Raw genomic sequence first — 27,604 nt, 5'->3', positions numbered from 1 at the left:
GGTCGGCGGCGCGGCTCCGGGACGAACCCCAGGGCGAGACCTGTGTTCCGACTCCCTCTGGAGCTAATGGTGTCCAGTAGCCTAAGAATCCAATCCATCCTGCACGCAGGTGAGTTGAAAATCTCTCCCCTAAGTCCCTCGATGCAGTGAGCCTGTTGCCAGCAGGACTCACTGAAAATAAAGAACCTAAAAACTTTTTCTAAGTAACTCTTTAAGAGAGCCACCTAGATTGCACCCTACTCGGACGGGCACAAAAACCTAACTGAGGCTTGGAGGAGGGTCATGGGGGGAGGAGCCAGTACACACCATGTGATCCTAAAAGCTTGCTTTTGTGCCCTGTCTCCTGCGGAGCCGCTATTCCCCATGGTCCTGACGGAGTCCCCAGCATCCACTAGGACGTTAGAGAAAAGTAGATTTACCCGCTATGGCCGCTGATACTAAATCAGTAAGGCAGTCACCGAACAGTTCCCCACCCTTAAAGGGAAGGGACTCCATATTTTTCTTGGAATCAGCGTCAGCATTCCATTGATGAGTCCATAGCGCACGCCTAGCCGCAATTGACATAGCATTAGCCTTAGCCCCCAGGAGGCCAGCATCTCTTGCAGCCTCTTTAAAGTACACAGCGCGTCCCTGATATAACCAAGCGTCACTAGTATGCTATCCCTATCCAGAGTATCTAAATCCGCAGATAAACTTTCAGCCCATTTTTCAATGGCGCTACTAACCCACGCTGACGCAATAAGCGGTCTAAGCTGCGTCCCCGTGGTAGTAAAAATAGCTTTTAAAGTAGCCTCCTGCTTACGATCAGCCGACTCCTTAAGAGTCGTCGACTGAGCCGCAGGGAGCGCTACCTGTTTAGACAAGCGTGCTAGAGCTTTGTCTACTGTGGGTGGTATTTCCCACTTATCCCTATCCGCTGCGGGAAAGGGGTATGCCACCTTGATCCTATTAAGAATGAGAAATTTCTTATCAGGTGTATTCCAAATGCCATCAAAAAGGTCATTTAGTTCAAAACAGGGAGGAAAAGAAACAGAGCGTCTCTTTTCTTTGTAAATAAGGACCCTCGTTTCTGGTGTAAAGGGGTCCTCGTCAATACGGAATATGTCTTTGACAGCCACAATCATATATTGAATACTCTTAGCCAATTTAGGATCTAATCTAGAATCAGCATAATCGGCACCGGTATCAGAGTCCGTGTCGGTATCTGTGTCGTCTAATTGGTCAACACTACGTTTCAGTGACCCTTGTAATAAAGCGTCATCTACTGATTTCTTCCAAATCTGCAGTTTAGAGTCAGATTCAGTAAACTTTTGATTTAACAGTGTAACATTAGCATTTAAAGCAGTTAACCAATCAGCTGTCGGTGGTGCCGACAGGACCCCCAAAACATTTGGTGTCCTCAATAAATTATCCCCCTGAGAGGAAAATTCTGCCTCAGACATGTTGTCTCCCTAACAGCACCCAAAGAAAAGCCTGTGAGGGAACAAAAGGAAAGGAGCCAGCTCACACCCCAGCGCCAAAGTGCAGGTCTGAAAACACCCTCAAGTGTCACAGAGCTGCAGCACTATATATCTGTATAGAAATAATCTGCCCCCCTCGTTTTTATAGCCCCTGGTACTAGTCTGCTGTGAGGAAGGACCAGCGCTGCTGCTTGGAGGAGGAAATGGCGCTGAGCGAGCCTGGAGGAAGAAGCCCCGCCCCCAACATGGCGCGCTTCTTCCCACTTATTTTTACATATTTATCCTGGCTGGGGTTTGCGGGCAGTGCCAGGGCACTGTACAGATATGCCAGCCTTATTTATGAGGTATTTTTAGCTTCCCAGGGCGACAGCGCCCCCCCCAGTGCCCTGCACCCAGCGGTGTGTACAGTCCGGGAGCCTGGCGCGCACTGAGCAAATCATGCTGCGCGGTACCTCTATATGCCGTCTTTGTTGAAGAGAGGATGTATTTTCCTCACATACTCACCTGTCTTCTGACTTCTGGCTTGAAGACGGGGGAAAGCAAGCTGTGGGAGCGAGCATCCAGGAGAGCCCGGAGTTCATCTCCCCTCAGGAGCTGAAGGCATCCTGTCAGCAGCAGCAGAGCCCTGAAACTCATTAGAAGTGGGTCTAGACTGCTCTCCCCTCTTTCCCACGAAGCAGGGAGTCTGTAGCCAGCAGATCTCCCCAAAATAAAAAACCTAACAAAGTATTTTCAGAGAAACTCTAAGAGCTCCCCCGAGTGCCTCCATCTCGCAGGGCACATTTTCTAAACTGAGTCTGGGGAGGGATATAGAGGGAAGAGCCAGGTCACGCCCCCTTTGAAAGTCTTAAAGTGCCCATGTCTCCTGCGGTTCCGTCTATATCCCATGGTTCTTTTGGTGTCCCCAACATCCTCAAGGACGTAATAGAAAAAGGCAATGGTTAATTAATGATGCTTCAACTTTGAGATCAGGTTTCTCAAAATGAAGAAACCAAACTTGGTTCACTCATACACACTATGCGATATCACACACACACACGATATTGCTCATTTTCAGCCTTCTGAGTGATATTGTGTTTGATATCGCCCAGTGTGTATGCACTGTACTCCGCATCGTTCATTGTCTGCAGCAAAGTTATCGCCCCCTCGTCAGCTGCGCATGCAGCTCAATTTGGATTTATTGTCCAAAGCTGCATGAACAGGCCGCCGTCACTGTACGATATCGCTTGCCATATCGTACAGTGTGTATGCACTAAGGGGGTAATTCAGCAGTTGGGCAAAACCATGTGCACTGCAGGTGGGGTAGATATAATATTTGCAGAGAGTTAGATTTGGGTGGGTTATTTTGTTTCTGTGCAGGGTAAATACTGGCTGCTTTATTTTTACACTGCAATTTAGATTTCAGTTTGAACACACCCCACCCAAATCTAACTCTCTGCACATGTTACATCTGCCCCCACCCCCTGCAGTGCAACATGGTTATGCCCATTAGCTAACAAATGTGCTGCTGCGATCAGGTCTGAATTACCCCCTATGTCGGCACCCTCTATGGGCATCATCTCCACATTGTAAAACCTGCACTTTAGTAAATATACCCCTAACTCTGAGCCCCCAAATTAATTGGTGATGATTGCATAAGTATTTGTTCATGCGGCGTTTCTCAAGAGGTCGGCACTCTTGTCACGCACCTTTGGTGGGAAATGTAACAAACCTTCTAAAGGGCAGTACAGATGGTGTAATGGTTAGCATTACTACTTCACAGAACTGAGGTCATGGGTACGATTCCCACCATGGACCTGTGTGGAGTTTGTAGGTTCTCCCCGTGCTTCCGTAGGTTTCCTCCGAGTACTCCGGTTTCCTCCCACAATCCAAACATATACTGGTAGGTTAATTGGCTCCCTACAAATTAACCTTAGCATGAATGTGTATGCGTGTACATGTGGTAGGGAATATAGATTGTAATCTCCACTGGGGCAGGGACTAATGTGAATGTAAAGCGCTGCGGAATATGTGTGCGCTATATAAATAAACTAGTAATAAATAATAATAATAATAATAATAAAGGGAGGAGAGTGGAGAAGTTGTCTACAGCAACCAGAGTCTACTATTTTATAGAATGTACTTGAAAATGGGATTGGTATGCGATACCGCCGCACGGGATGCCGAATGTCAGGATACAGACATCGGCATTCCGCGCACCAGTATGCCGGCAGGGGGGGGCGAGTGCAGCTCACCACACTGCTCACTCGGTGGAGAGTGAAAGGTTCTATTCTCCCTCTATGGGTGTTGTGGACACCCATAGAGGGGGAATGCCCTACCTCGTCCGTTGTTTTGGCGGTGATATAGTAACCCAGACGAGATCCCGCCGTCTGTATTGTGACAGCAGGAATCCCGACGGGCGGTATATTAACCGCATACCGTGGCAACTGCTAGATAGGTGGTGATTGGTTGCTGTGGGCAACCTCTCCACTCTTTAGGTTTCATACATTTCCCCCTTAATCTGCTGTGGATCTCAAACCCTTCAGCAGGGAGTGTAAAGTAAGTGTACCCTATCAGTGTGTATTTATAGCAATGGCTTTTAACCACTTAAATGGCATGGTCAGATGAAATGCGACCACCCCGTCCTACTGTGTCTCACAGATTTTGACAAAGAGATCCGTCTGGCAGATGTGCAGAATATAATATTTAAAACAATACTTTTTAAGCTATATTAAATGCACTTAAAAAACAAACAAAAAAAACCAAACAATGTTATTAACGGTTTTGAAGGGAAGAATCGTCAGTTAAGCGATTAAAAAAAAAAAAAAAAAAAACAAGTTTTGAAACAGTGCCTCATACAGCCTGCAGGTGGTGCTATGTATTTTCTATTGTCAACATTTTTCCTGAAGGAATACAAAGTTGCACTCATGGCTTATTTGTCAGTTCCCTTCAGTCGCTGATGCATTTTGCATCAATTTCTGGCACAAACCAGCACCATGTATATGAAGCTGTTATACCAAAATGATCAGCATTATGGTCTAGCTCACTAATCAAAACAAACAACCATGGAAAGAAATCTTGTTATATACAAGAATTGAAGACAAAGGTTCAAGTACCAAAAAACATTGTAATAATCCCGTCATTTGAGGTATACTACATGGGAAGTACAAACTGCATAAAGGAGAACGCTTAACCCCATTAATAACACATACGGGACTATCATGCAGAAGTGCTTTGCCTAAACATACCAGACATATAGGCGCGAGCATTGTAGTCCTCAATTTCCATTTTCAACCAGATTCTCTGAAACATACAAAGGATGATTTTTAGTCACTTGGAATAACCAGAGGTGGTTCTTATACACAGCCATTATCATATTAGGATTAAGCACACAGCAAAGATCAGATCTCTTAAAATAGAACCAAAAACATTGTGAGACAGAGCTGTATGTTCACTAGTGGGATATAAGATGGAATCATTCCTTGCATTCCTTTTGGAAATGGAGAAATCAGAACAGCATTCAGCTCATTTACAGTGTAATTGCCATGGTGCGACAGAGTGTCCCCATCACCTTTCATGCTGTACCGACTCAGCGTATGCTCACTTTATAACACTGAAGTTTCCTGGTCAGTCAAGATGTTCTAAAATGCTGACGCTGTCTATACAAAAACTATAGTGAATGGACAGCAGACAGAATGAAATAAGGATTATTATCACTGCTGAATGGAGAAGCTCTTTTTAAATGGATTTAGTGGTGATCAAGTTACTGGTGTGAGACAAGCTGGTGCCCCCAATAGCATATAAGCATATTAGCTCCTGTTTGGACAAATGTGTATACTTAAAAGAACAGCAAAGCTATTACTGCACAAAAATATATATCAAAGGGCGTTTAGAACAGAGTTAATATACAAGTCAAACGTGATGCATTTATACCTCGATATACATGTTGATCATGGTCACTTTCACAGGGTGGTCTTCAGTATGCCGACTGACGGGATCTTGGCGCACAGTATACCGGCGCCGGAATCCCGACAGCCGGCATACCGACACTTTCTCCCTCGTGGGGGTCATTTGCGCTCACCACGCTGTCTGTATGCCGGCGGCCGGGCTCCCGGCGTCGGTATGCTGGTTGCCGGAAGCCTGGACGCCAGCATACCATACTACACCCCTTTCACATGTGCCCAGAAATACTATGTGGATTGGTAGATCCATACACCACTGCAGAGCCAGTAATGCCAAAGCAGGTTTTGTATACCCCTCAGAAGTTTAATTCTTTAGACGCAGGGAAGGTTAGAGAGGCTTTCTTATTGTCAGTGAAGTAAGCCTCCTCAATCTGTTCAGTTGTTGTATCAGCAATATTCAACACATCTCTAACAGCCTCTATCATCAACTGCACCCCTTTTGCAAGAGATGCCACCCCCCTCAGCACATCCCCCTCACCGTCTGCCGTGTCAAAATCGGTGTCATCTTGCATAATCTGGGCAAGAGCACGTTTGTGGGAACATACAGTAGGGGGACCTGAGGTAACAGAACCTGGCCAAACTGCCATAGAGTTCTGTAAAACCTGAGTTGCAGATTCATTCTGTGCAACCCTAGTAGAAATCTGAGAAATCATAGTTTTCATAGAGGATAACCATTCCGGCTCCCTTGCTGGTATCTGCGCTAAGACAGTGCAATCTTGATTACATGGAATGGGATCATCCTGAGAGGACAGAGGACATGGACATAGCTTAATGGAGACCACACACACACACACGGGAGGACAGACAGAGTTTCACCCCCAAGAATGGCAAGAGAGACACAGAGATTGGAGCCAACCCACACACAGCGCTTTTAAGGTATAGGGAGACCCCTAACCAGCGCTGACTGTGCACCTTAATAGGTTACACATTCCTTATTCAAACCCCCCCCCCCCCCCCCTCCTTCCTTCTACAACCCCTTGGTACCGTAAGAGATAGCTGGAGTTGAATTGGAGGGACAGCTCTCACTGACAGACCTTCTGCAGGCAGGAAAATGGCGCTGAACGCTGCTGGATCCGCTGAGAAGCTCCGCCCCCTTCATGGCGCTGTCTTACCGCTCTTCTGAAGATTATACTGGCCTGAGGAATTGTGCTGGCTGCGATCCTGGGACCCTGACAGGCTTGGAGGTCAGTGTAGGGTGTAGGCGCTGGCTCAGAGCGCCCATCACAGCGCCGCACTATGTACCGCTGAGACCCGGAGCGCAGTTAGTACTGTGCTCCATACCCAGTTGTCGCCATCTTCACACCGGCCCCACGCTTGCTAGGGGGGCCGGTGACTAACTCGCCACAGATCTTCTGGCTCTGTAAGGGGGTGGCGGAATGCTGCTGGGGTGAGCGATCCCCTGTGGCGGGGAACGTTTGATCCCCTCAGGAGCTCAGTGTCCTGTCAGCAGAGATAGTGGCTCAGACCCCGCAGGGCGGACATTACCTCCTCCCCCGCCTCCTTTAGTCCCACGAAGCAGGGAGGCTGTTGCCAGCATCCTCCTGTAAAATAATAAACTCTTAAAAAAAAAGCTTTTACCAGTGAAGCTCTGTAGAGCTCCCTTAGCTGTGACCGGCTCCTCCGGGTACATTTTCTAAACGGAGTCTGGCAGAAGGGGCATAGAGGGAGGAGCCAGCCCACACTATTAAACTCTTAAAGTGCCAATGGCTCCTAGTGGACCAGTCTATACCCCGTGGTACTAATGTGGACCCCAGCATCCTCTAGGACGCAAGAGAAAATAAGAATTTACTCACTGGTAATTCTATTTCTCGTAGTCCGTAGTGGATGCTGGGCGCCCATCCCAAGTGCGGATTGTCTGCAATACTGGTACATAGTTATTGTTACCAAAAAAATCGGGTTATTGCTGTAGTGAGCCATCTTTTCTAGAGGCTCCTCTGTTATCATGCTGTTAACTGGGTTTAGATCCCGAGTTATACGGTGTGATTGGTGTGGCTGGTATGAGTCTTACCCGGGATTCAAAATCCTTCCTTATTGTGTACGCTCGTCCGGGCACAGTATCCTAACTGAGGCTTGGAGGAGGGTCATAGGGGGAGGAGCCAGTGCACACCACCTGATCCTAAAGCTTTACTTTTTGTGCCCTGTCTCCTGCGGAGCCGCTATTCCCCATGGTCCTTTCAGGAACCCCAGCATCCACTACGGACTCCGAGAAATAGAATTATCGGTAAGTAAATTCTTATTTTCCTGCTTTCTATCAGCAGGTTCCTTTATGGCGGCCGTATCCGGAGACGGTAGTGCCACCTTTTTTGATAAGCGTGTCAGCGCCTTATCTACCCTAGGGGGTGTTTCCCAACGTGACCTATCCTCTAGCGGGAAAGGGTACGCTGCCAATAACCGTTTAGAAATTATCAATTTCTTATCGGGGGAAGTCCACGCTTCCTCACACACCTCATTTAATTCCTCAGATGCAGGAAAAAATAAGAATTTACTTACCGATAATTCTATTTCTCGTAGTCCGTAGTGGATGCTGGGAACTCCGTAAGGACCATGGGGAATAGACGGCTCCGCAGGAGACTGGGCACATCTAAAGAAAGAATTAGGACTATCTGGTGTGCACTGGCTCCTCCCCCCATGACCCTCCTCCAAGCCTCAGTTAGGACACTGTGCCCGGAAGAGCTGACACAATAAGGAAGGATTTTGAATCCCGGGTAAGACTCATACCAGCCACACCAATCACACCGTATAACTCGTGATAGGAACCCCGGTTAACAGTACGATAACAAAAGGAGCCTCTGAACAGATGGCTCGCAATAACAACCCGATTTGTGTAACAATAACTATTTACAAGTATTGCAGACAATCTGCACTTGGGATGGGCGCCCAGCATCCACTACGGACTACGAGAAATAGAATTACCGGTGAGTAAATTCTTATTTTCTCTGACGTCCTAGTGGATGCTGGGAACTCCGTAAGAACCATGGGGATTATACCAAAGCTCCCAAACGGGCGGGAGAGTGCGGATGACTCTGCAGCACCGAATGAGAGAACTCCAGGTCCTCCTCAGCCAGGGTATCAAATTTATAGAATTTTGCAAACGTGTTTGCCCCTGACCAAGTAGCAGCTCGGCAAAGTTGTAAAGCCGAGACCCCTCGGGCAGCCGCCCAAGATGAGCCCACCTTCCTTGTGGAATGGGCTTTTACAGATTTAGGCTGCGGTAGTCCCACCGCAGAATGCGCCAGCTGAATAGTGCTACAAATCCAGAGCGCGATAGTCTGCTTAGAAGCAGGAGCACCCAGTTTGTTGGGTGCATACAGGATAAACAGCGAGTCAGTTTTCCTGACTCCAACCGTCATGGAAACATAAATTTTCAGAGCCCTGACTACGTCCAGTAACTTGGAATCCTCCAAGTCCCTAGTAGCCGCAGGCACCACAATAGGCTGGTTCAAGTGAAACGCTGATACCACCTTCGGGAGAAACTGAGGACGAGTCCTCAACTCTGCCCTATCCATATGGAAAATCAGATAAGGGCTTTTATAGGACAAAGCCGCCAATTCTGACACACGCCTGGCCGAAGCCAGGGCCAACAGCATGACCACTTTCCACGTGAGATATTTCAAATCCACAGTCTTAAGTGGTTCAAACCAATGTGATTTCAGGAACTCCAAAACCACATTGAGATCCCAAGGTGCCACTGGGGGCACAAAAGGAGGCTGAATATGCAGAACTCCTTTGACAAAAGTCTGAACTTCAGGCAGTGAAGCCAGTTCTTTCTGGAAGAAAATCGACAGGGCAGAAATCTGGACCTTAATGGACCCCAATTTGAGGCCCAACGTCACCCCTGCTTGCAGGAAATGCAGGAATCGACCCAGTTGAAATTCCTCCGTTGGGGCCTTCCTGGCCTCACACCAAGCAACATATTTTCGCCAATGCGGTGATAATGTTTTGTGGTGAGATCCTTCCTGGCTTTGATCAGGGTAAGGGATGACTTCCTCCGGAATGCCCTTTTCCTTCAGGATCCGGTGTTCAGCCGTCAAACGTAGCCGCGGTAAGTCTTGGAACAGACAGGGCCCCTGCTGCAGCAGGTCCTGTCTGAGCAGCAGAGGCCAAGGGTCCTATGAAAGCATCTCTTGAAGTTCCGGGTACCAAGCTCTTCTTGGCCAATACGGAACCACGAGTATAGTTTTCACTCCTCGCCTTCGTATTATTCTCAGTACCTTGGGAATGAGAGGCAGAGGAGGAAACACATAAACCGACTGGTACACCCACGGTGTTACTAGAGCGTCCACAGCGATCGCCTGAGGGTCCCTTGACCTGGCGCAATATCTTTTTAGCTTTTTGTTGAGGCGGGACGCCATCATGTCCACCTGTGGTCTTTCTCAACGGTTTACCAGCATTTGGAAGACTTCTGGATGAAGTCCCCATTCTCCCGGGTGGAGGTCGTGCCTGCTGAGGAAGTCTGCTTCCCAGTTGTCCACTCCCGGAATGAACACTGCTGTCAGTGCTAACACATGATTTTCCGCCCATCGGAGAATCCTTGTGGCTTCTGCCATTGCCCTCCTGCTTCTTGTGCCGCCCTGTCTGTTTACATGGGCGACCGCCGTGATGTTGTCTGATTGGATCAGTACCGGCTGGTTCTGAAGCAGGGGCCTTGCTTGGCTTAGGGCATTGTAAATGGCCCTTAGCTCCAGAATATTTATGTGAAGCGAAATCTCCTGATTTGACCACAGTCCTTGGAAATTTCTTCCCTGTGTGACTGCACCCCAGCCCCGAAGGCTGGCATCCGTGGTCACCAGGACCCAGTCCTGTATTCCGAATCTGCGGCCCTCTAGTAGATGAGCCCTCTGCAGCCACCACAGCAGCGACACCCTGGTCCTTGCCGACAGGGTTATCCGCTGTTGCATCTTGAGATGGGACCCGGACCATTTGTCCAACAGGTCCCACTGGAAAGTCCTTGCGTGAAACCTTCTGAATGGAATTGCTTCGTAGGAAGCTACCATTTTTCCCAGGACTCGTGTGCATTGATGTACCGACACCTGTCCTGGTTTTAGGAGGTCTCTGACCAGAGATGACAACTCCTCGGCTTTTTCCACTGGAAGAAACACTTTTTTCTGGTCTGTGTCCAGAATCATTCCCAGGAACAGAAGACGTGTCGTCTGGACCAGCTGTGACTTTGGAATATTGAGAATCCAGCCGTGCTGTTGTAGCACTTCCCGAGAAAGTGCTACCCCCACTACCAACTGTTCCTTGGACCTCGCCTTTATCAGGAGATCGTCCAAGTATGGGATAATTAAAACTCCCTTCTTGCGAAGGAGTATCATCATTTCGGCCATTACCTTGGTAAAGACCCTCGGTGCCGTGGATAACCCAAACGGCAGCGTCTGGAACTGATAGTGACAGTCCTGTACCACAAATCTGAGGTACTCCTGGTGAGGAGGGTAAATGGGGACATGCAGGTACGCATCCTTGATGTCCAGGGAGACCCTGTAATCCCCCTCGTCCAGGCTCGCAATAACCGCCCTGAGCGATTCCATCTTGAACTTGAACCTTTTGATATAAGTGTTCAAGGATTTTAAATTTAAGATGGGTCTCACCGAACCGTCCGGTTTCGGTACCACAAACATTGTGGAATAGTAACCCTTTCCTTGCTGAAGGAGGGGTACCTTGACAATCACTTGCTGTGAATACAGTTTTTGAATAGCCACCAACACTGCCTCCCTGGCATAGGGAGTTGCCGGTAAGGCAGATTTTAGGAAACGGCGGGGGGGAGACGTCTCGAATTCCAGCCTGTACCCCTGAGATACTACTTGAAGGACCCAGGGATCCACCTGTGAGAGAGCCTACTGTGCGCTGAAATTTCTGAGACGGGCCCCCACCGTATCCGGGTCCGCCTGAGCAGCCCCAGCGTCATGCTGTGGACTTACCGGACGCAGGGGAGGACTTCTGCTCTTGGGAACTAGCTGTGTGCTGCAGCTTTTTTCCTCTACCTTTGCCTCTCGGCAGAAAGGATGAGCCTCTAGCCCTCTTGCTTTTCTGGGGCCGAAAGGACTGTACCTGATAATACGGTGCTTTCTTTTGCTGTGGGGCAGCCTGTGGCAAAAAGGTCGATTTCCCAGCAGTAGCTGTGGACACGAGGTCCGAAAGACCCTCCGCAAACAGTTCCACCCCCTTATAGGGCAAAACTTCCATGTGCCGTTTCGAGTCGGCATCGCCTGACCATTGCCGAGTCCATAACCCCCTTCTGGCGGCAATGGACATAGCGCTTATTTTTGATGCCAGCCGGCAAATATCCCTCTGTGCATCACGCATGTATAAGACGGCGTCTTTTATATGCTCTATCGTCAGCAAAATATTGTCCCTATCCATAGTATCAATATTATCCGACAGGGAATCTGACCACGCAGCTGCAGCACTGCACATCCATGCTGATGCAATAGCTGGTCTCAAAATAATGCCCGTGTGTGTGTATATAGCTTTAAGGGTAGTTTCTCTATCGTCCTAGTGGATGCTGGGGTTCCTGAAAGGACCATGGGGAATAGCGGCTCCGCAGGAGACAGGGCACAAAAAGTAAAGCTTTAGGATCAGGTGGTGTGCACTGGCTCCTCCCCCTATGACCCTCCTCCAAGCCTCAGTTAGATTTTTGTGCCCGGCCGAGAAGGGTGCAATCTAGGTGGCTCTCCTAAAGAGCTGCTTAGAAAAGTTTAGCTTAGGTTTTTTATTTTACAGTGAGTCCTGCTGGCAACAGGATCACTGCAACGAGGGACTTAGGGGAGAAGAAGTGAACTCACCTGCGTGCAGGATGGATTGGCTTCTTTGGCTACTGGACATTAGCTCCAGAGGGACGATCACAGGTACAGCCTGGATGGTCACCGGAGCCTCGCCGCCGGCCCCCTTGCAGATGCTGAAACAAGAAGAAGGTCCAGAATCGGCGGCATGAAGACTCCTCAGTCTTCTTAAGGTAGCGCACAGCACTGCAGCTGTGCGCCATTTCCTCTCAGCACACTTCACACGGCAGTCACTGAGGGTGCAGGGCGCTGGAAGGGGGGCGCCCTGGGAGGCAATGAAAACCTATTTTTGGCTAAAAATACCTCACATATAGCCTCCGGGGGCTATATGGAGATATTTAACCCCTGCCAGAATCCGTTAAGAGCGGGAGACGAGGCCGCCGAAAAAGGGGCGGGGCCTATCTCCTCAGCACACAGCGCCATTTTCCCTCACAGAAAGGCTGGAGGGAAGGCTCCCAGGCTCTCCCCTGCACTGCACTACAGAAACAGGGTTAAAACAGAGAGGGGGGGCACTAATTTGGCGTTAGAAATATATAAAAAAGATGCTATAAGGGAAAACACTTATATAAGGTTGTCCCTATATAATTATAGCGTTTTTGGTGTGTGCTGGCAAACTCTCCCTCTGTCTCTCCAAAGGGCTAGTAGGTCCTGTCCTCTATCAGAGCATTCCCTGTGTGTGTGCTGTGTGTCGGTACGTGTGTGTCGACATGTATGAGGACGATGTTGGTGAGGAGGCGGAGCAATTGCCTGTAATGGTGATGTCACTCTCTAGGGAGTCGACACCGGAATGGATGGCTTATTTAGGGAATTACGTGATAATGTCAACACGCGGCAAGGTCGGTTGACGACATGAGACGGCCGACAAACAATTAGTACCGGTCCAGACGTCTCAAAAACACCGTCAGGGGTTTTTAAAACGCCCGTTTACTTTAGTCGGTCGACACAGACACAGACAGGGACACTGAATCCAGTGTCGACGGTGAATAAACAAACGTATTCCTTATTAGGGCCACACGTTAAGGGCAATGAAGGAGGTGTTACATATTTCTGATACTACAAGTACCACAAAAGAGGGTATTATGTGGGATGTGAAAAAACTACCGTAGTTTTTCCTGAATCAGATAAATTAAATGAAGTGTGTGATGATGCGTGGGTTCCCCCCGATAGAAAATATGGGCGGTATACCCTTTCCCGCCAGAAGTTAGGGCGCGTTGGGAAACACCCCTTAGGGTGGATAAGGCGCTCACACGCTTATCAGAACAAGTGGCGGTACCGTCTATAGATAGGGCCGTCCTCAAGGAGCCAGCTGACAGGAAGCTGGAAAATATCATAAAAAGTATATACACACATACTGGTGTTATACTGCGACCAGCGATCGCCTCAGCCTGGATGTGCAGAGCTGGGGTGGCTTGGTCGGATTCCCTGACTAAAAATATTGATACCCTTGACAGGGACAGTATTTTATTGACTATAGAGCATTTAAAGGATGCATTTCTATATATGCGAGATGCACAGAGGGATATTTGCACTCTGGCATCAAGAGTAAGTGCGATGTCCATATCTGCCAGAAGATGTTTATGGACACGACAGTGGTCAGGTGATGCAGATTCCAAACGGCACAAAGGTGTATTGCCGTATAAAGGAAGAGGAGTTATTTGGGGTCGGTCCATCGGACCTGGTGGCCACGGCAACTGCTGGAAAATCCACCGTTTTTTACCCTAAGTCACATCTCTGCAGAAAAAGACACCGTCTTTTCAGCTTCAGTCCTTTCGTCCCTATAAGAGTCATATCTGCCCAGGGATAGAGGAAAGGGAAGAAGACTGCAGCAGGCAGCCCATTCCCAGGAACAGAAGCGTTCCACCGCTTCTGACAAGCTCTCAGCATGACGCTGAGACCGTACAGGACCCCTGGATCCTACAAGTAGTATCCCAGGGGTACAGATTGGAATGTCGAGACGTTTCCCCTGCGCAGGCTCCTGAAGTCTGCTTTACCAAGGTCTCCCTCCGACAAGGAGGCAGTATGGGAAACAATTCACGAGCTGTATTCCCAGCAGGTGATAATTAAATTACCCCTCCTACAACAAGAAAAGGGGTATTATTCCACACTATATTGTGGTACTGAAGCCAGAAGGCTAGGTGAGACCTATTCTAAATCTAAAAAAATTTGAACACTTACAAAGGTTCAAATCAAGATGGAGTCACTCAGAGCAGTGATAACGAACCGGGAAGAAGGGGACTATATGGTGTCCCGAGACATCGGGGATGCTTACCTCCATGTCCCAAATTTGCCCTTATCACTAAGGGTACCTCAGGTTCGTGGTACAGAACTGTCACTATCAGTTTCAGACGCTGCCGTTTGGATTGTCCACGGCACCCCGGGTCTTTACCAAGGTAATGGCCGAAATGATGGTTCTTCTTCGAAGAAAAGGCGTCTTAATTATCCCTTACTTGGACGATCTCCTGATAAGGGCAAAGTCCAGGGAACAGTTGGAGGTCGGAGTAGCACTATCTCGGATACTGTTACAACAGCAGGGGTGGATTCTAAATATTCCAAAATCGCAGCTGATCCCGACAACAAGTCTCCTGTGCTTAGGGATGATTCTGGACACAGTCCAGAAAAAGGTGTTTCTCCCGGAAGAGAAAGCCAGGGAGTTATCCGAGCTAGTCAGGAACCTCCTAAAATCAGTGCATCATTGCACAAGGGCCATGGTAAAAAAAAAAAAAAAAAAAATGGTGACTTCCTTCGAAGCAATTCCAGTCGGCAGATTTCATGCAAGAACTTTTCAGTGGGATCTGCTGGACAAATGGTCCGGATCGCATCTTCAGATGCATCAGCGGATAACCCTATATCCAAGGACAAGGGTGTCTCTCCTGTGGTGGTTACAGAGTGCTCATCTTCTAGAGGGCCGCAGATTCGGCATTCAGTTTTGGATGTTGGTGACCACGGAGGCCAGCCCGAGAGGCTGGGGAGCAGTCACACAAGGAAAAAATTTCCAGGGAGTGTGATCAAGTCTGGAGACTTTTCTCCACATAAATATAACTAAGGGTAAATTTATAATGCTCTAAGCTTAGCAAGACCTCTGCTTCAAGGTCAGCCGGTATTGATCCAGTGGGATAAAACATCACGGCAGTCGCCCACGTAAATAGACAGGGCGGCACAAGAAGCAGGAGGGCAGTGGCAAAAACTGCAAGGACTTTTCGCTGGGCGGAAAATCATGTGATAGCACTGTCAGCAGTGTTTCATTCCGGGAATGGAAACTGGGAAGCAGACTTCCTCAGTAGGCACGACCTCCACCCGGCAGAGTGGGAACTTCATGGGGAAGTTTTCCACATGATTGTAAACCGTTGGGAATTACCAAAGGTGGACATGATGGCGTCCCGTCTGAACAAAAAACGGGACAGGTATTGCGCCAGGTTAAGAGACCCTCAGGCAATAGCTGTGGACGTTCTGGTAACACCGTGGGTGTACCAGTCGGTGTATGTGTTCCATCCTCTGCTTTTCATACCTAAGGTACTGAGAATTATAAGACGTAGAGGAGTAAGAACTATACTCATGGCTCCGGATTGGCCAAGAAGGACTTGGTACCCGGAACTTCAAGAGATGCTCACAGAGGACTTATGGCCTCTGCCGCTAAGAAGGGACTTGTTTCAGCAAGTACCATGTCTGTTCCAAGACTTACCGCAGCTGCGTTTGACGGCATGGCGGTGGAACGCCGGATCCTAAGGGAAAAGGCATTCAGGAAGAGGTCATTCCTACCCTGGTCAAAGCCAGAAAGGAGGTGACCGCACAACATTATCACCACATGTGGCGAAAATATGTTGCGTGGTGTGAGGCCAGGAAGGCCCCACGAAGAAATTTCAACTCGGTCGATTCCTGCATTTCCTGCAAACAGGAGTGTCTATGGGCCTCAAATTGGGGTCCATTAAGGTTCAAATTTCGGCCCTGTCGATTTTTCTTCCAGAAAGAATTGGCTTCAGTTCCTGAAGTCCAGAAGTTTGTCAAGGGAGTATTGCATATACAACCCCCTTTTGTGCCTCCAGTGGCACTGTGGGATCTCAACGTAGTTCTGGGATTCCTCAAAACACATTGGTTTAAAACCAGTCAAATCTGTGGATTTGAAGCATCTCACATGAAAAGTGAACATGCTCTTGGACCTGGCCTGGACCAGGCGAGTGTCAAATTGGTGGTTTTTTTCTCAAAAAAGCCCATATCTGTTTGTCCATTCGGACAGGGCAGAGCTGCGGACTCGTCCCCAGTTCTCTCCCTAAGGTGGTGTCAGTGTTTCACCTGAACCAGCTTATTGTGGTGTCTTGCGCCTACTAGGGACTTGGAGGACTCCAAGTTGCTAGATGTGGTCAGGGCCCTGAAAATATAGGTTCCAGGACGGCTGGAGTCAGGAAAACTGACTTGCTGTTATCCTGTATGCACCCAACAAACTGGGTGCTCTTGCTTCTAAGCAGACTTTTGCTAGTTGGATGTGTAATACAATTCAGCTTGCACATTCTGTGGCAGGCCTGCCACAGCCAAAATATGTAAATGCCCATTCCACAAGGAAGGTGGGCTCATCTTGGGCGGCTGCCCGAGGGGTCTCGGCTTTACAACTTTGCCGAGCGGCTATTTAGTCAGGGGCAAACACGTTTGTAAAATCCTACAAATTTGATAACCTGGCTAAGGAGGACCTGGAGTTCTCTCATTCGGTGCTGCAGAGTCATCCGCACTCTCCCGCCCGTTTGGGAGCTTTGGTATAATCCCCATGGTCCTTTCAGGAACCCCAGCATCCACTAGGACGATAGAGAAAATAAGAATTTACTTACCGATAATTCTATTTCTCGGAGTCCGTAGTGGATGCTGGGCGCCCATCCCAAGTGCGGATTATCTGCAATACTTGTACATAGTTACAAAAATCGGGTTATTATTGTTGTGAGCCATCTTTCAGAGGCTCCGCTGTTATCATACTGTTAACTGGGTTCAGATCACAGGTTGTACAGTGTGATTGGTGTGGCTGGTATGAGTCTTACCCGGGATTCATAAATCCTTCCTTATTGTGTACGCTCGTCCGGGCACAGTATCCTAACTGAGGCTTGGAGGAGGGTCATAGGGGGAGGAGCCAGTGCACACCACCTGATCCTAAAGCTTTACTTTTTGTGCCCTGTCTCCTGCGGAGCCGCTATTCCCCATGGTCCTTTCAGGAACCCCAGCATCCACTACGGACTCCGAGAAATAGAATTATCGGTAAGTAAATTCTTATTTTCCTGCTTTCTATCAGCAGGTTCCTTTATGGCGGCCGTATCCGGAGACGGTAGTGCCACCTTTTTTGATAAGCGTGTCAGCGCCTTATCTACCCTAGGGGGTGTTTCCCAACGTGACCTATCCTCTAGCGGGAAAGGGTACGCTGCCAATAACCGTTTAGAAATTATCAATTTCTTATCGGGGGAAGTCCACGCTTCCTCACACACCTCATTTAATTCCTCAGATGCAGGAAAAAATAAGAATTTACTTACCGATAATTCTATTTCTCGTAGTCCGTAGTGGATGCTGGGGACTCCGTAAGGACCATGGGGAATAGCGGCTCCGCAGGAGACTGGGCACAAAAGTAAAGCTTTAGAACTACCTGGTGTGCACTGGCTCCTCCCCCTATGACCCTCCTCCAAGCCTCAGTTAGGATACTGTGCCCGGACGAGCGTACACAATAAGGAAGGATTTTGAATCCCGGGTAAGACTCATACCAGCCACACCAATCACACCGTATAACTCGGGATCTAAACCCAGTTAACAGCATGATAACAGAGGAGCCTCTAGAAAAGATGGCTCACTACAGCAATAACCCGATTTTTTTGGTAACAATAACTATGTACCAGTATTGCAGACAATCCGCACTTGGGATGGGCGCCCAGCATCCACTACGGACTACGAGAAATAGAATTATCGGTGAGTAAATTCTTATTTTCTCTAACGTCCTAAGTGGATGCTGGGGACTCCGTAAGGACCATGGGGATTATACCAAAGCTCCCAAACGGGCGGGAGAGTGCGGATGACTCTGCAGCACCAAATGAGAGAACTCCAGGTCCTCCTCAGCCAGGGTATCAATTTTGCAGAATTTTACAAACGTATTTGCTCCTGACCAAGTAGCTGCTCGGCAAAGTTGTAAAGCCGAGACCCCTCGGGCAGCCGTCCAAGATGAGCCCACCTTCCTTGTGGAGTGGGCATTTACAGATTTTTGGCTGTGGCAGGCCTGCCACAGAATGTGCAAGCTGAATTGTACTACAAATCCAACGAGCAATAGTCTGCTTAGAAGCAGGAGCACCCAGCTTGTTGGGTGCATACAGGATAAACAGCGAGTCAGATTTTCTGACTCCAGCCGTCCTGGAAACATTATTTTCAGGGCCCTGACAACGTCTAGCAACTTGGAGTCCTCCAAGTCCCTAGTAGCCGCAGGCACCACAATAGGTTGGTTCAGGTGAAACGCTGAAACCACCTTAGGGAGAAACTGAGGATGAGTCCTCAATTCCGCCCTGTCCGAATGGAAAATCAGATAAGGGCTTTTACAGGATAAAGCCGCCAATTCTGACACGCGCCTGGCCCAGGCCAGGGCCAACAGCATGACCACTTTCCATGTGAGATATTTTAACTCCACAGATTTAAGTGGTTCAAACCAATGTGACTTTTGGAACCCAAAAACTACATTGAGATCCCAAAGTGCCACTGGAGGCACAAAAGGAGGCTGTATATGCAGTACCCCTTTTACAAACGTCTAAACTTCAGGGACTGAAGCTAGTTCTTTTTGGAAGAAAATTGACAGGGCCGAAATTTGAACCTTAATGGACCCCAATTTCAGGCCCATAGACACTCCTGTTTGCAGGAAATGTAGGAATCGACCCAGTTGAATTTCCTCCGTCGGGCCTTACTGGCCTCGCACCACGCAACATATTTTCGCCAAATGCGGTGATAATGTTTCGCGGTTACATCCTTCCTGGCTTTGATCAGGATAAGGATGACTTCATCCGGAATGCCTTTTTTCCTTCAGGATCCGGCGTTCAACCGCCATGCCGTCAAACGCAGCCGCGGTAAGTCTTGGAACAGACAGGGTCCTTGCTGGAGCAGGTCCCTTCTTAGAGGTAGAGGCCACGGATCCTCCGTGAGCATCTCTTGAAGTTCCGGTTACCAAGTCCTTCTTGGCCAATCCGGAGCCACGAATATAGTGCTTACTCCTCTCCATCTTATCAATCTCAGTACCTTGGGTATGAGAGGCAGAGGAGGGAACACATACACTGACTGGTACACCCACGGTGTTACCAGAGCGTCTACAGCTATTGCCTGAGGGTCCCTTGACCTGGCGCAATACCTGTCGAGTTTTTCCCAACGGTTTATAATCATGTGGAAGACTTCTGGGTGAAGTCTCCACTCTCCCGGGTGGAGGTCGTGTCTGCTGAGGAAGTCTGCTTCCCAGTTGTCCACTCCCGGAATGAATACTGCTGACAGTGCTATCACATGATTTTCCGCCCAGCGAAGAATCCTTGCAGCTTCTGCCATTGCCCTCCTGCTTCTTGTGCCACCCTGTCTGTTTACGTGGGTGACTGCCGTGATGTTGTCCGACTGGATCAACACCGGCTGACCTTGAAGCAGAGGTCTTGCTAAGCTTAGAGCATTGTAAATGGCCCTTAGCTTCAGGATATTTATGTGAAGTGATGTCTCCAGGCTTGACCATAAGCCCTGGAAATTCCTTCCCTGTGTGACTGCTCCCCAGCCTCGCAGGCTGGCATCCGTGGTCACCAGGACCCAGTCCTGAATGCCGAATCTGCGGCCCTCTAGAAGATGAGCACTCTGCAACCACCACAGGAGGGACACCCTTGTCCTTGGTGACAGGGTTATCCGCTGATGCATCTGAAGATGCGACCCGGACCATTTGTCCAGCAGGTCCCACTGGAAAGTTCTTGCGTGGAATCTGCCGAATGGGATTGCTTCGTAGGAAGCCACCATTTTACCCAGAACCCTTGTGCATTGATGCACTGAGAGTTGGCTCGGTTTTAGGAGGTTTTAGGAGGTTCTCTCCTCCGGGAGAAACACCTTTTTCTGGACTGTGTCCAGGATCATCCCTAGGAACAGAAGACGAGTCGTCGGAACCAGCTGCGATTTTGGAATATTGAGAATCCAATCGTGCTGCCGCAACACTACCTGAGATAGTGCTACACCGACCTCCAACTGTTCCCTGGATCTTACCCTTATCAGGGAATCGTCCAAGTAAGGGATAACTAAAATTCCCTTCCTTCGAAGGAATATCATCATTTCGGCCATTACCTTGGTAAAGACCCGGGGTGCCGTGGACCATCCATACGGCAGCGTCTGAACTGATAGTGACAGTTCTGTACCATAAACCTGAGGTACCCTTGGTGAGAAGGGTAAATTGGGACATGAAGGTAAGCATCCTTGATGTCCCGAGACATCATGTAGTCCCCTTCTTTCAGGTTCGCAATCACTGCTCTGAGTGACTCAATCTTGAATTTGAACCTCTGTATGTAAGTGTTCAAAGATTTTAGATTTATAATCGGTCTCACCGAGCCGTCCGGCTTCGGTACCACAACAGTGTGGAATAATACCCCGTTCCCTGTTGCAGGAGGGGTACCTTGATTATCACCTGCTGGGAATACAGCTTATGAATGGCTTCCAAAACTGTCTCCCTGTCAGAAGGAGACATCGGTAAAGCCGACTTTAGGAAACGGCGAGGGGGAGACGTCTCGAATTCCAATTTGTACCCCTGAGATATCACCTGAAGGATCCAGGTGTCTACTTGCGAGTGAGCCCACTGCGCGCTGAAATTCATTGAGACGGGCCCCCCACCGTGCCTGATTCTGCTTTTAAAGCCCCAGCGTCATACTGAGGGCTTGGCAGAGGCGGGAGAGGGTTTCTGTTCCTGGGAACTGGCTGATTTCTGCAGCCTTTTTCCTCTCCCTCTGTCCCGGGGCAGAAATGAGGAACCTTTTGCCCGCTTGTCCACGAAAAGACTGCGCCTGATAATACGGCGTCTTCTCATGTTGAGAGGCGACCTGGGGTACAAACGTGGATTTCCCAGCTGTTGCCGTGGCCACCAGGTCTGAAAGACCGACCCCAAATAACTCCTCCCCTTAATAAGGCAATACTTCCAAATGCCGTTTGGAATCCGCATCACCTGACCACTGTCGTGTCCATAACCCTCTACTGGTAGAAATGGACAACGCACTTAGACTTGATGCCAGTCGGCAAATATTCCGCTGTGCATCACGCATATATAGAAATGCATCTTTCAAATGCTCTATAGGCAATAATATACTGTCCCTATCTGGGGTATCAATATTTTCAGTCAGGGAATCCGACCACGCCAACCCAGCACTGCACATCCAGGCTGAGGCGATTGCTGGTCGCAGTATAACACCAGTATGTGTGTAAATACATTTTAGGATACCCTCCTGCTTTCTATCAGCAGGATCCTTAAGGGCGGCCATCTCAGGAGAGGGTAGAGCCCTTGTTCTTACAAGCGTGTGAGCGCTTTATCCACCCTAGGGGGTGTTTCCCAACGCACCCTAACCTCTGGCGGGAAAGGATATAATGCCAATAACATTTTAGAAATTATCAGTTGTTATCGGGGGAAACCCACGCATCATCACACACCTCATTTAATTTCTCAGATTCAGGAAAACTACAGGTAGTTTTTCCTCACCGAACATAATACCCCTTTTTGGTGGTACTCGTATTATCAGAAATGTGTAAAACATTTTTCATTGCCTCAATCATGTAACGTGTGGCCCTACTGGAAGTCACATTTGTCTCTTCACCGTCGACACTGGAGTCAGTATCCGTGTCGGCGTCTATATCTGCCATCTGAGGTAACGGGCGCTTTAGAGCCCCTGACGGCCTATGAGACGTCTGGACAGGCACAAGCTGAGTAGCCGGCTGTCTCATGTCAACCACTGTCTTTTATACAGAGCTGACACTGTCACGTAATTCCTTCCAACAGTTCATCCACTCAGGTGTCGACCCCCTAGGGGGTGACATCACTATTACAGGCAATCTGCTCCGTCTCCACATAATTTTTCTCCTCATACATGTCGACACAAATGTACCGACACACAGCACACACACAGGGAATGCTCTGATAGAGGACAGGACCCCACTAGCCCTTTGGGGAGACAGAGGGAGAGTTTGCCAGCACACACCAGAGCGCTATATATATACAGGGATAACCTTATATAAGTGTTTTTCCCCTTATAGCTGCTGTATTGTTAATACTGCGCCTAATTAGTGCCCCCCTCTCTTTTTTAACCCTTTCTGTAGTGTAGTGACTGCAGGGGAGAGCCAGGGGAGCTTCCCTCCAACTGAGCTGTGAGGGAAAATGGCGCCAGTGTGCTGAGGAGATAGGCTCCGCCCCTTTTTCGCAGACTTTTCTCCTGCTTTTTTATGGATTCTGGCAGGGGTTAAAATTCATCCATATAGCCCTGGGGGCTATATGTGATGTATTTTCGCCAGCCAAGGTGTTTTTATTGCTGCTCAGGGCGCCCCCCCCTAGCGCCCTGCACCCTCAGTGACCGAAGTGTGAAGTGTGCTGAGGAGCAATGGCGCACAGCTGCAGTGCTGTGCGCTACCTTGGTGAAGACAGGACGTCTTCTGCCGCCGATTTTCCGGACCTCTTCTGTCTTCTGGCTCTGTAAGGGGGCCGGCGGCGCGGCTCTGGGACCCATCCATGGCTGGGCCTGTGATCGTCCCTCTGGAGCTAATGTCCAGTAGCCTAAGAAGCCCAATCCACTCTGCACGCAGGTGAGTTCGCTTCTTCTCCCCTTAGTCCCTCGATGCAGTGAGCCTGTTGCCAGCAGGTCTCACTGAAAATAAAAAACCTAAAACTAAACTTTTCACTAAGCAGCTCAGGAGAGCCACCTAGTGTGCACCCTTCTCGTTCGGGCACAAAAATCTAACTGAGGCTTGGAGGAGGGTCATAGGGGAGGAGCCAGTGCACACCAGGTAGTTCTAAAGCTTTACTTTTGTGCCCAGTCTCCTGCGGAGCCGCTATTCCCCATGGTCCTTACGGAGTCCCCAGCATCCACTTAGGACGTTAGAGAAACTACAGGTAGCTTTTTCTCACCAAACATAATACCCTTTTTTGTGGTACCTGGGGTATTATCAGAAATGTGTAATACATTTTTCATTGCCTCAATCATGTAACGGGTGGACCTATTGGAGAGTACACTAGTCTCATCGTCGTCGACACTGGAGTCGGTATCCGTGTCGACATCTGTGTCTGTCACCTGAGGAAGCGGGCGTTTTAAAGCCCCTGATGACATTTGAGACGCTGGAACAGGCACAAGCTGAGTAGCCGACTGTCCTATGTCATCAAACCTTTTGTGTAAGGAGTCGACACTGTCACGTAACTCCTTCCATAAGTCCATTCACCCAGGTGTCGACCCCGCAGGGGGTGACATCACATTCACAGGCATTTGCTCCGCCTCCACATCATTTTGCTCATCATACATGTCGACACAGCAGTACCGACACACACAGCACACACACAGGGAATGCTCTGACAGAGGACAGGACCCCACAAAGCCCTTTGGGGAGACAGAGGGAGAGTATGCCAGCACACACCAGAGCGCTATATACCACAGGGATATCACCTATAAAATAAGATTTTACTTACCGATAAATCTATTTCTCATAGTCCGTAGTGGATGCTGGGGACTCCGTCAGGACCATGGGGATAGCGGCTCCGCAGGAGACAGGGCACAAAAGCAAGCTTTTAGGATCACATGGTGTGTACTGGCTCCTCCCCCTATGACCCTCCTCCAAGCCTCAGTTAGGTACTGTGCCCGGACGAGCGTACACAATAAGGAAGGATCTTGAATCCCGGGTAAGACTCATACCAGCCACACCAATCACACCGTACAACTTGTGATTTTAACCCAGTTAACAGTATGATAACAATGAAGTAGCCTCTAAAAAAGATGGCTCACAACAATAATAACCCGATTTTTTTGTAACAATAACTATGTACAAGTAATGCAGACAATCCGCACTTGGGATGGGCGCCCAGCATCCACTACGGACTATGAGAAATAGATTTATCGGTAAGTAAAATCTTATTTTCTCTAACGTCCTAGTGGATGCTGGGGACTCCGTCAGGACCATGGGGATTATACCAAAGCTCCCAAACGGGCGGGAGAGTGCGGATGACTCTGCAGCACCAAATGAGAGAACTCCAGGTCCTCCTCAGCCAGGGTATCAAATTTGTAGAATTTAGCAAACGTGTTTGCCCCTGACTAAGTAGCTGCTCGGCAAAGTTGTAAAGCCGAGACCCCTCGGGCAGCCGCCCAAGATGAGCCCACCTTCCTTGTGGAATGGGCATTTACAGATTTTGGCTGTGGCAGGCCTGCCACAGAATGTGCAAGCTGAATTGTACTACAAATCCAACGAGCAATAGTCTGCTTAGAAGCAGGAGCACCCAGCTTTTTGGGTGCCTACAATATAAACAGCAAGTCAGACTTTCTGACTCCAGCCGTCCTGGAATTATATATATATATATATATTTTCAGGGCCCTGACAACGTCTAGCAACTTGGAGTCCTCCAAGTCCCTAGTAGCCGCAGGCACCACAATAGGTTGTTTCAGGTGAAACGCTGACACCACCTTAGGAAGAAACTGGGGACGAGTCCGCAGTTCTGCCCTGTCCGAATGGAAAATCAAATATGGGCTTTTGTAAGACAAAGCCGCCAATTTTGACAATCGCCTGGCCTAGGCCAGGGCCAACAGCATGGTCACTTTCCATGTGAGATATTTCAAATCCACAGATTTGAGTGGTTCAAACCAATATGATTTGAGGAATCCCAACACTACGTTGAGATCCCACGGTGCCACTGGAGGCACACAAGGGCTGTATATGCAATACTCCCTTGACAAACGTCTGGACTTCAGGAACTGAAGCCAATTCTTTCTGGAAGAAAATCTATAGGGCCGAAACTTGAACCGTAATGGATCCAATTTTAGGCTCATAGACACTCCTGTTTGCAAAAAGTGCAGAAATCGACCTAGTTGAAATTTTTTCGTGGGGCCTTCCTGGCCTCACCCACGCAACATATTTTTACCACATGTGGTGATAACGTTGTGCGGTCACCTCCTTCCTGGCTTTGACCAGGGTAGGTATGACCTCTTCCGGAATGCCTTTTCCCTTAGGATCCGGCGTTCAAACCGCCATGCCGTCAAACGCAGTCGCGGTAAGTCTTGGAACAGACAAGGTCCCTGTTGGAGCAGGTCCTTTCTTAAAGGCCGATGCCACGGTTCCTCTTGGAACAGACATGGTACTTGCTGAAAGCAAATCCCTTCTTAGCTCCCGAGGCCATTAGTCCTCTGTGAGCATCTCTTGAAGTTCCGGTTACCAAGTCCCTCTTGGCCAATCCGGAGCCACGAGTATAGTTCTTACTCCTCTATGTCTTATAATTCTCAATACCTTGGTTATGAGAAGCAGAGGAGGGAACACATACACCGACTGTTACACCCACGGTGTTACCAGGACGTCCACAGCTATCGCCTGAAAGTCTCGTGACCTGGCGCAATACCGGTCCCATTTTTTGTTCGGGCGGGACGCCATCATGTCCACCTTTGGTCTTTCCCAACGGTTCACAATCATGCGGAAAACTTCCCGATGAAGTTCCCACTCTCCCGGGTGGAGGTCGTGCCTGCTGAGGAAGTCTGCTTCCCAGTCGTCCACTCCCGGAATGAACACTGCTGACAGTGTTATCACATGATTTTCCGCCTAGCGAAAAATCCTTGCAGTTTTGCCACTGCCCTCCTGCTTCTTGTGCCGCCCTTTCTGTTTACGTGGGCGACTGCCGTGATGTTATCCCACTGGATCAATACCGGCTGACCTTGAAGCAGAGGTCTTGCTAAGCTTAGAGCATTATAAATTTGCTCTTAGCTCCAGTATATTTATGTGGAGAGAATTCTCCAGACTTGATCACACTCCTTGTGTGACTGCTCCCCAGCCTCTCAGGCTGGCCTCCGTGGTCACGAGCATCCAATCCTGAATGCCGAATCTGCGGCCCTCTAGAAGATGAGCACTCTGTAATCACCACAGGAGAGACACCCTTGTCCTTGGATATAGGGTTATCCGCTGATGCATCTGAAGATGCGATCCGTTTGTCCAGCAGATCCCACTGAAGAGTTCTTGCGTGAAATCTGCCGAATGGAAGCGCTTCGTAATAAGCCACCATTTTTACCAGGACTCTTGTGCAATGATGCACTGACACTTTTCCTGGTTTTAGGAGGATCCCGATTAGCTCGGATAACTCCCTGGCTTTCTCCTCTCGGAGAAACACCTTTTCCTGGACTGTGTCCAGAATCATCCCTAGGACCAGCAGACGTGTCGTCGGAACAACTGCGGTTTTGGAATATTTAGAATCCACCCGTGCTGTCGTAGAACTACTTGAGATAGTGCTACTCCGACCTCCAACTGTTCTCTGGACCTTGTTCTTATCAGGAGGTCGTCCATTTTCTTTGAAGACGAATCCTCCTTTCGGTCCTTACCTTGGTAAGGACCCGGGGTGCCTTGGACAATCCAACGGCATCGTCTTGAAACTGATAGTGACAGTTCTGTACCACGAACCTGAGGTACCCTTGGTGAGAAAAGGCAAATTTTGGGACATGGAGGTAAGCATCCCTGATGTCCCGGGACACCATCTAGTCCCCTTGTTCTTTGCTATCACTGCTCTGAGTGACTCCATCTGGATTTGAACCCTTGTAAGTGTTCAAATTTTTCAGATTTAGAATAGGTCTCACCTAGCCTTCAGTACCACCATATAGTGTGGAGTAATACCCCTTTCCTTGTTGTCGGAGGGGTAATTTTATTATCACCTGCTGGGAATACAGCTTGTGAATTGTTTTCAATACTGCCTCCCTGTCGGAGGGAGACATTGGTACAGCAGACTACAGGAACCTGCGAGGGGGGAAACCTCTCGACATTCCAATCTGTACCCCTTGGATACTACTTGTAGGATCCAGGGGTCCTGTACGGTCCCAGCGTCATGCTGAGAACTTGGTAGAAGCGGTGGAAGGCTTCTGTTCCTGGGAATGGGCTGCCTGCTGCAGTCTTCTTCCCTTTCCTCTATCCCTGGGCAGATATGACTCTTATAGGGACGAAAGGACTGAGGCTGAAAAGACGGTGTCTTTTTCTTCAGAGATGTGACTTAGGGTAAAAAACGGTGGATTTTCCAGCAGTTGCCCTGGCCACCAGGTCCCATGGACCGACCCCAAATAACTCCTCCCCTTTATACGGCAATACATCTTTGTGCCGTTTGGAATCTGCATCACCTGACCACTGTCGTGTCCATAAACATCTTCTTGCAGATATGGACATCGCATTTACTCTTGATGCCAGAGTGCAAATATCCCTCTGCGCATCTCGCATATATAGA

General features: G+C 48.9%; 1 protein-coding gene across 8 annotated transcripts in view; it reads right to left on the bottom strand.

The window, feature by feature from the left end:
* Positions 1–27,604, bottom strand: part of IKZF4 (IKAROS family zinc finger 4) — a 142,721-nt gene that overhangs the window by 68,868 nt on the left and 46,249 nt on the right. For all 8 annotated transcript variants that reach the window (XM_063952614.1, XM_063952615.1, XM_063952616.1 and 5 more), the window contains exon 2: positions 4,688–4,742. In XM_063952614.1, the coding sequence (XP_063808684.1) occupies positions 4,688–4,727 (40 nt within the window). In that variant the 5' untranslated portion in view covers positions 4,728–4,742. The remainder of the gene's footprint in view (positions 1–4,687; positions 4,743–27,604) is intronic.

The sequence above is a fragment of the Pseudophryne corroboree genome, chromosome 2, assembly GCF_028390025.1.
Source record: "Pseudophryne corroboree isolate aPseCor3 chromosome 2, aPseCor3.hap2, whole genome shotgun sequence".
Taxonomy (NCBI): Eukaryota; Metazoa; Chordata; class Amphibia; order Anura; family Myobatrachidae; genus Pseudophryne; species Pseudophryne corroboree.
The sequence above is the reverse complement of the archived record's forward strand: the minus strand, read 5'-3'. Positions and strand labels throughout refer to the sequence as shown.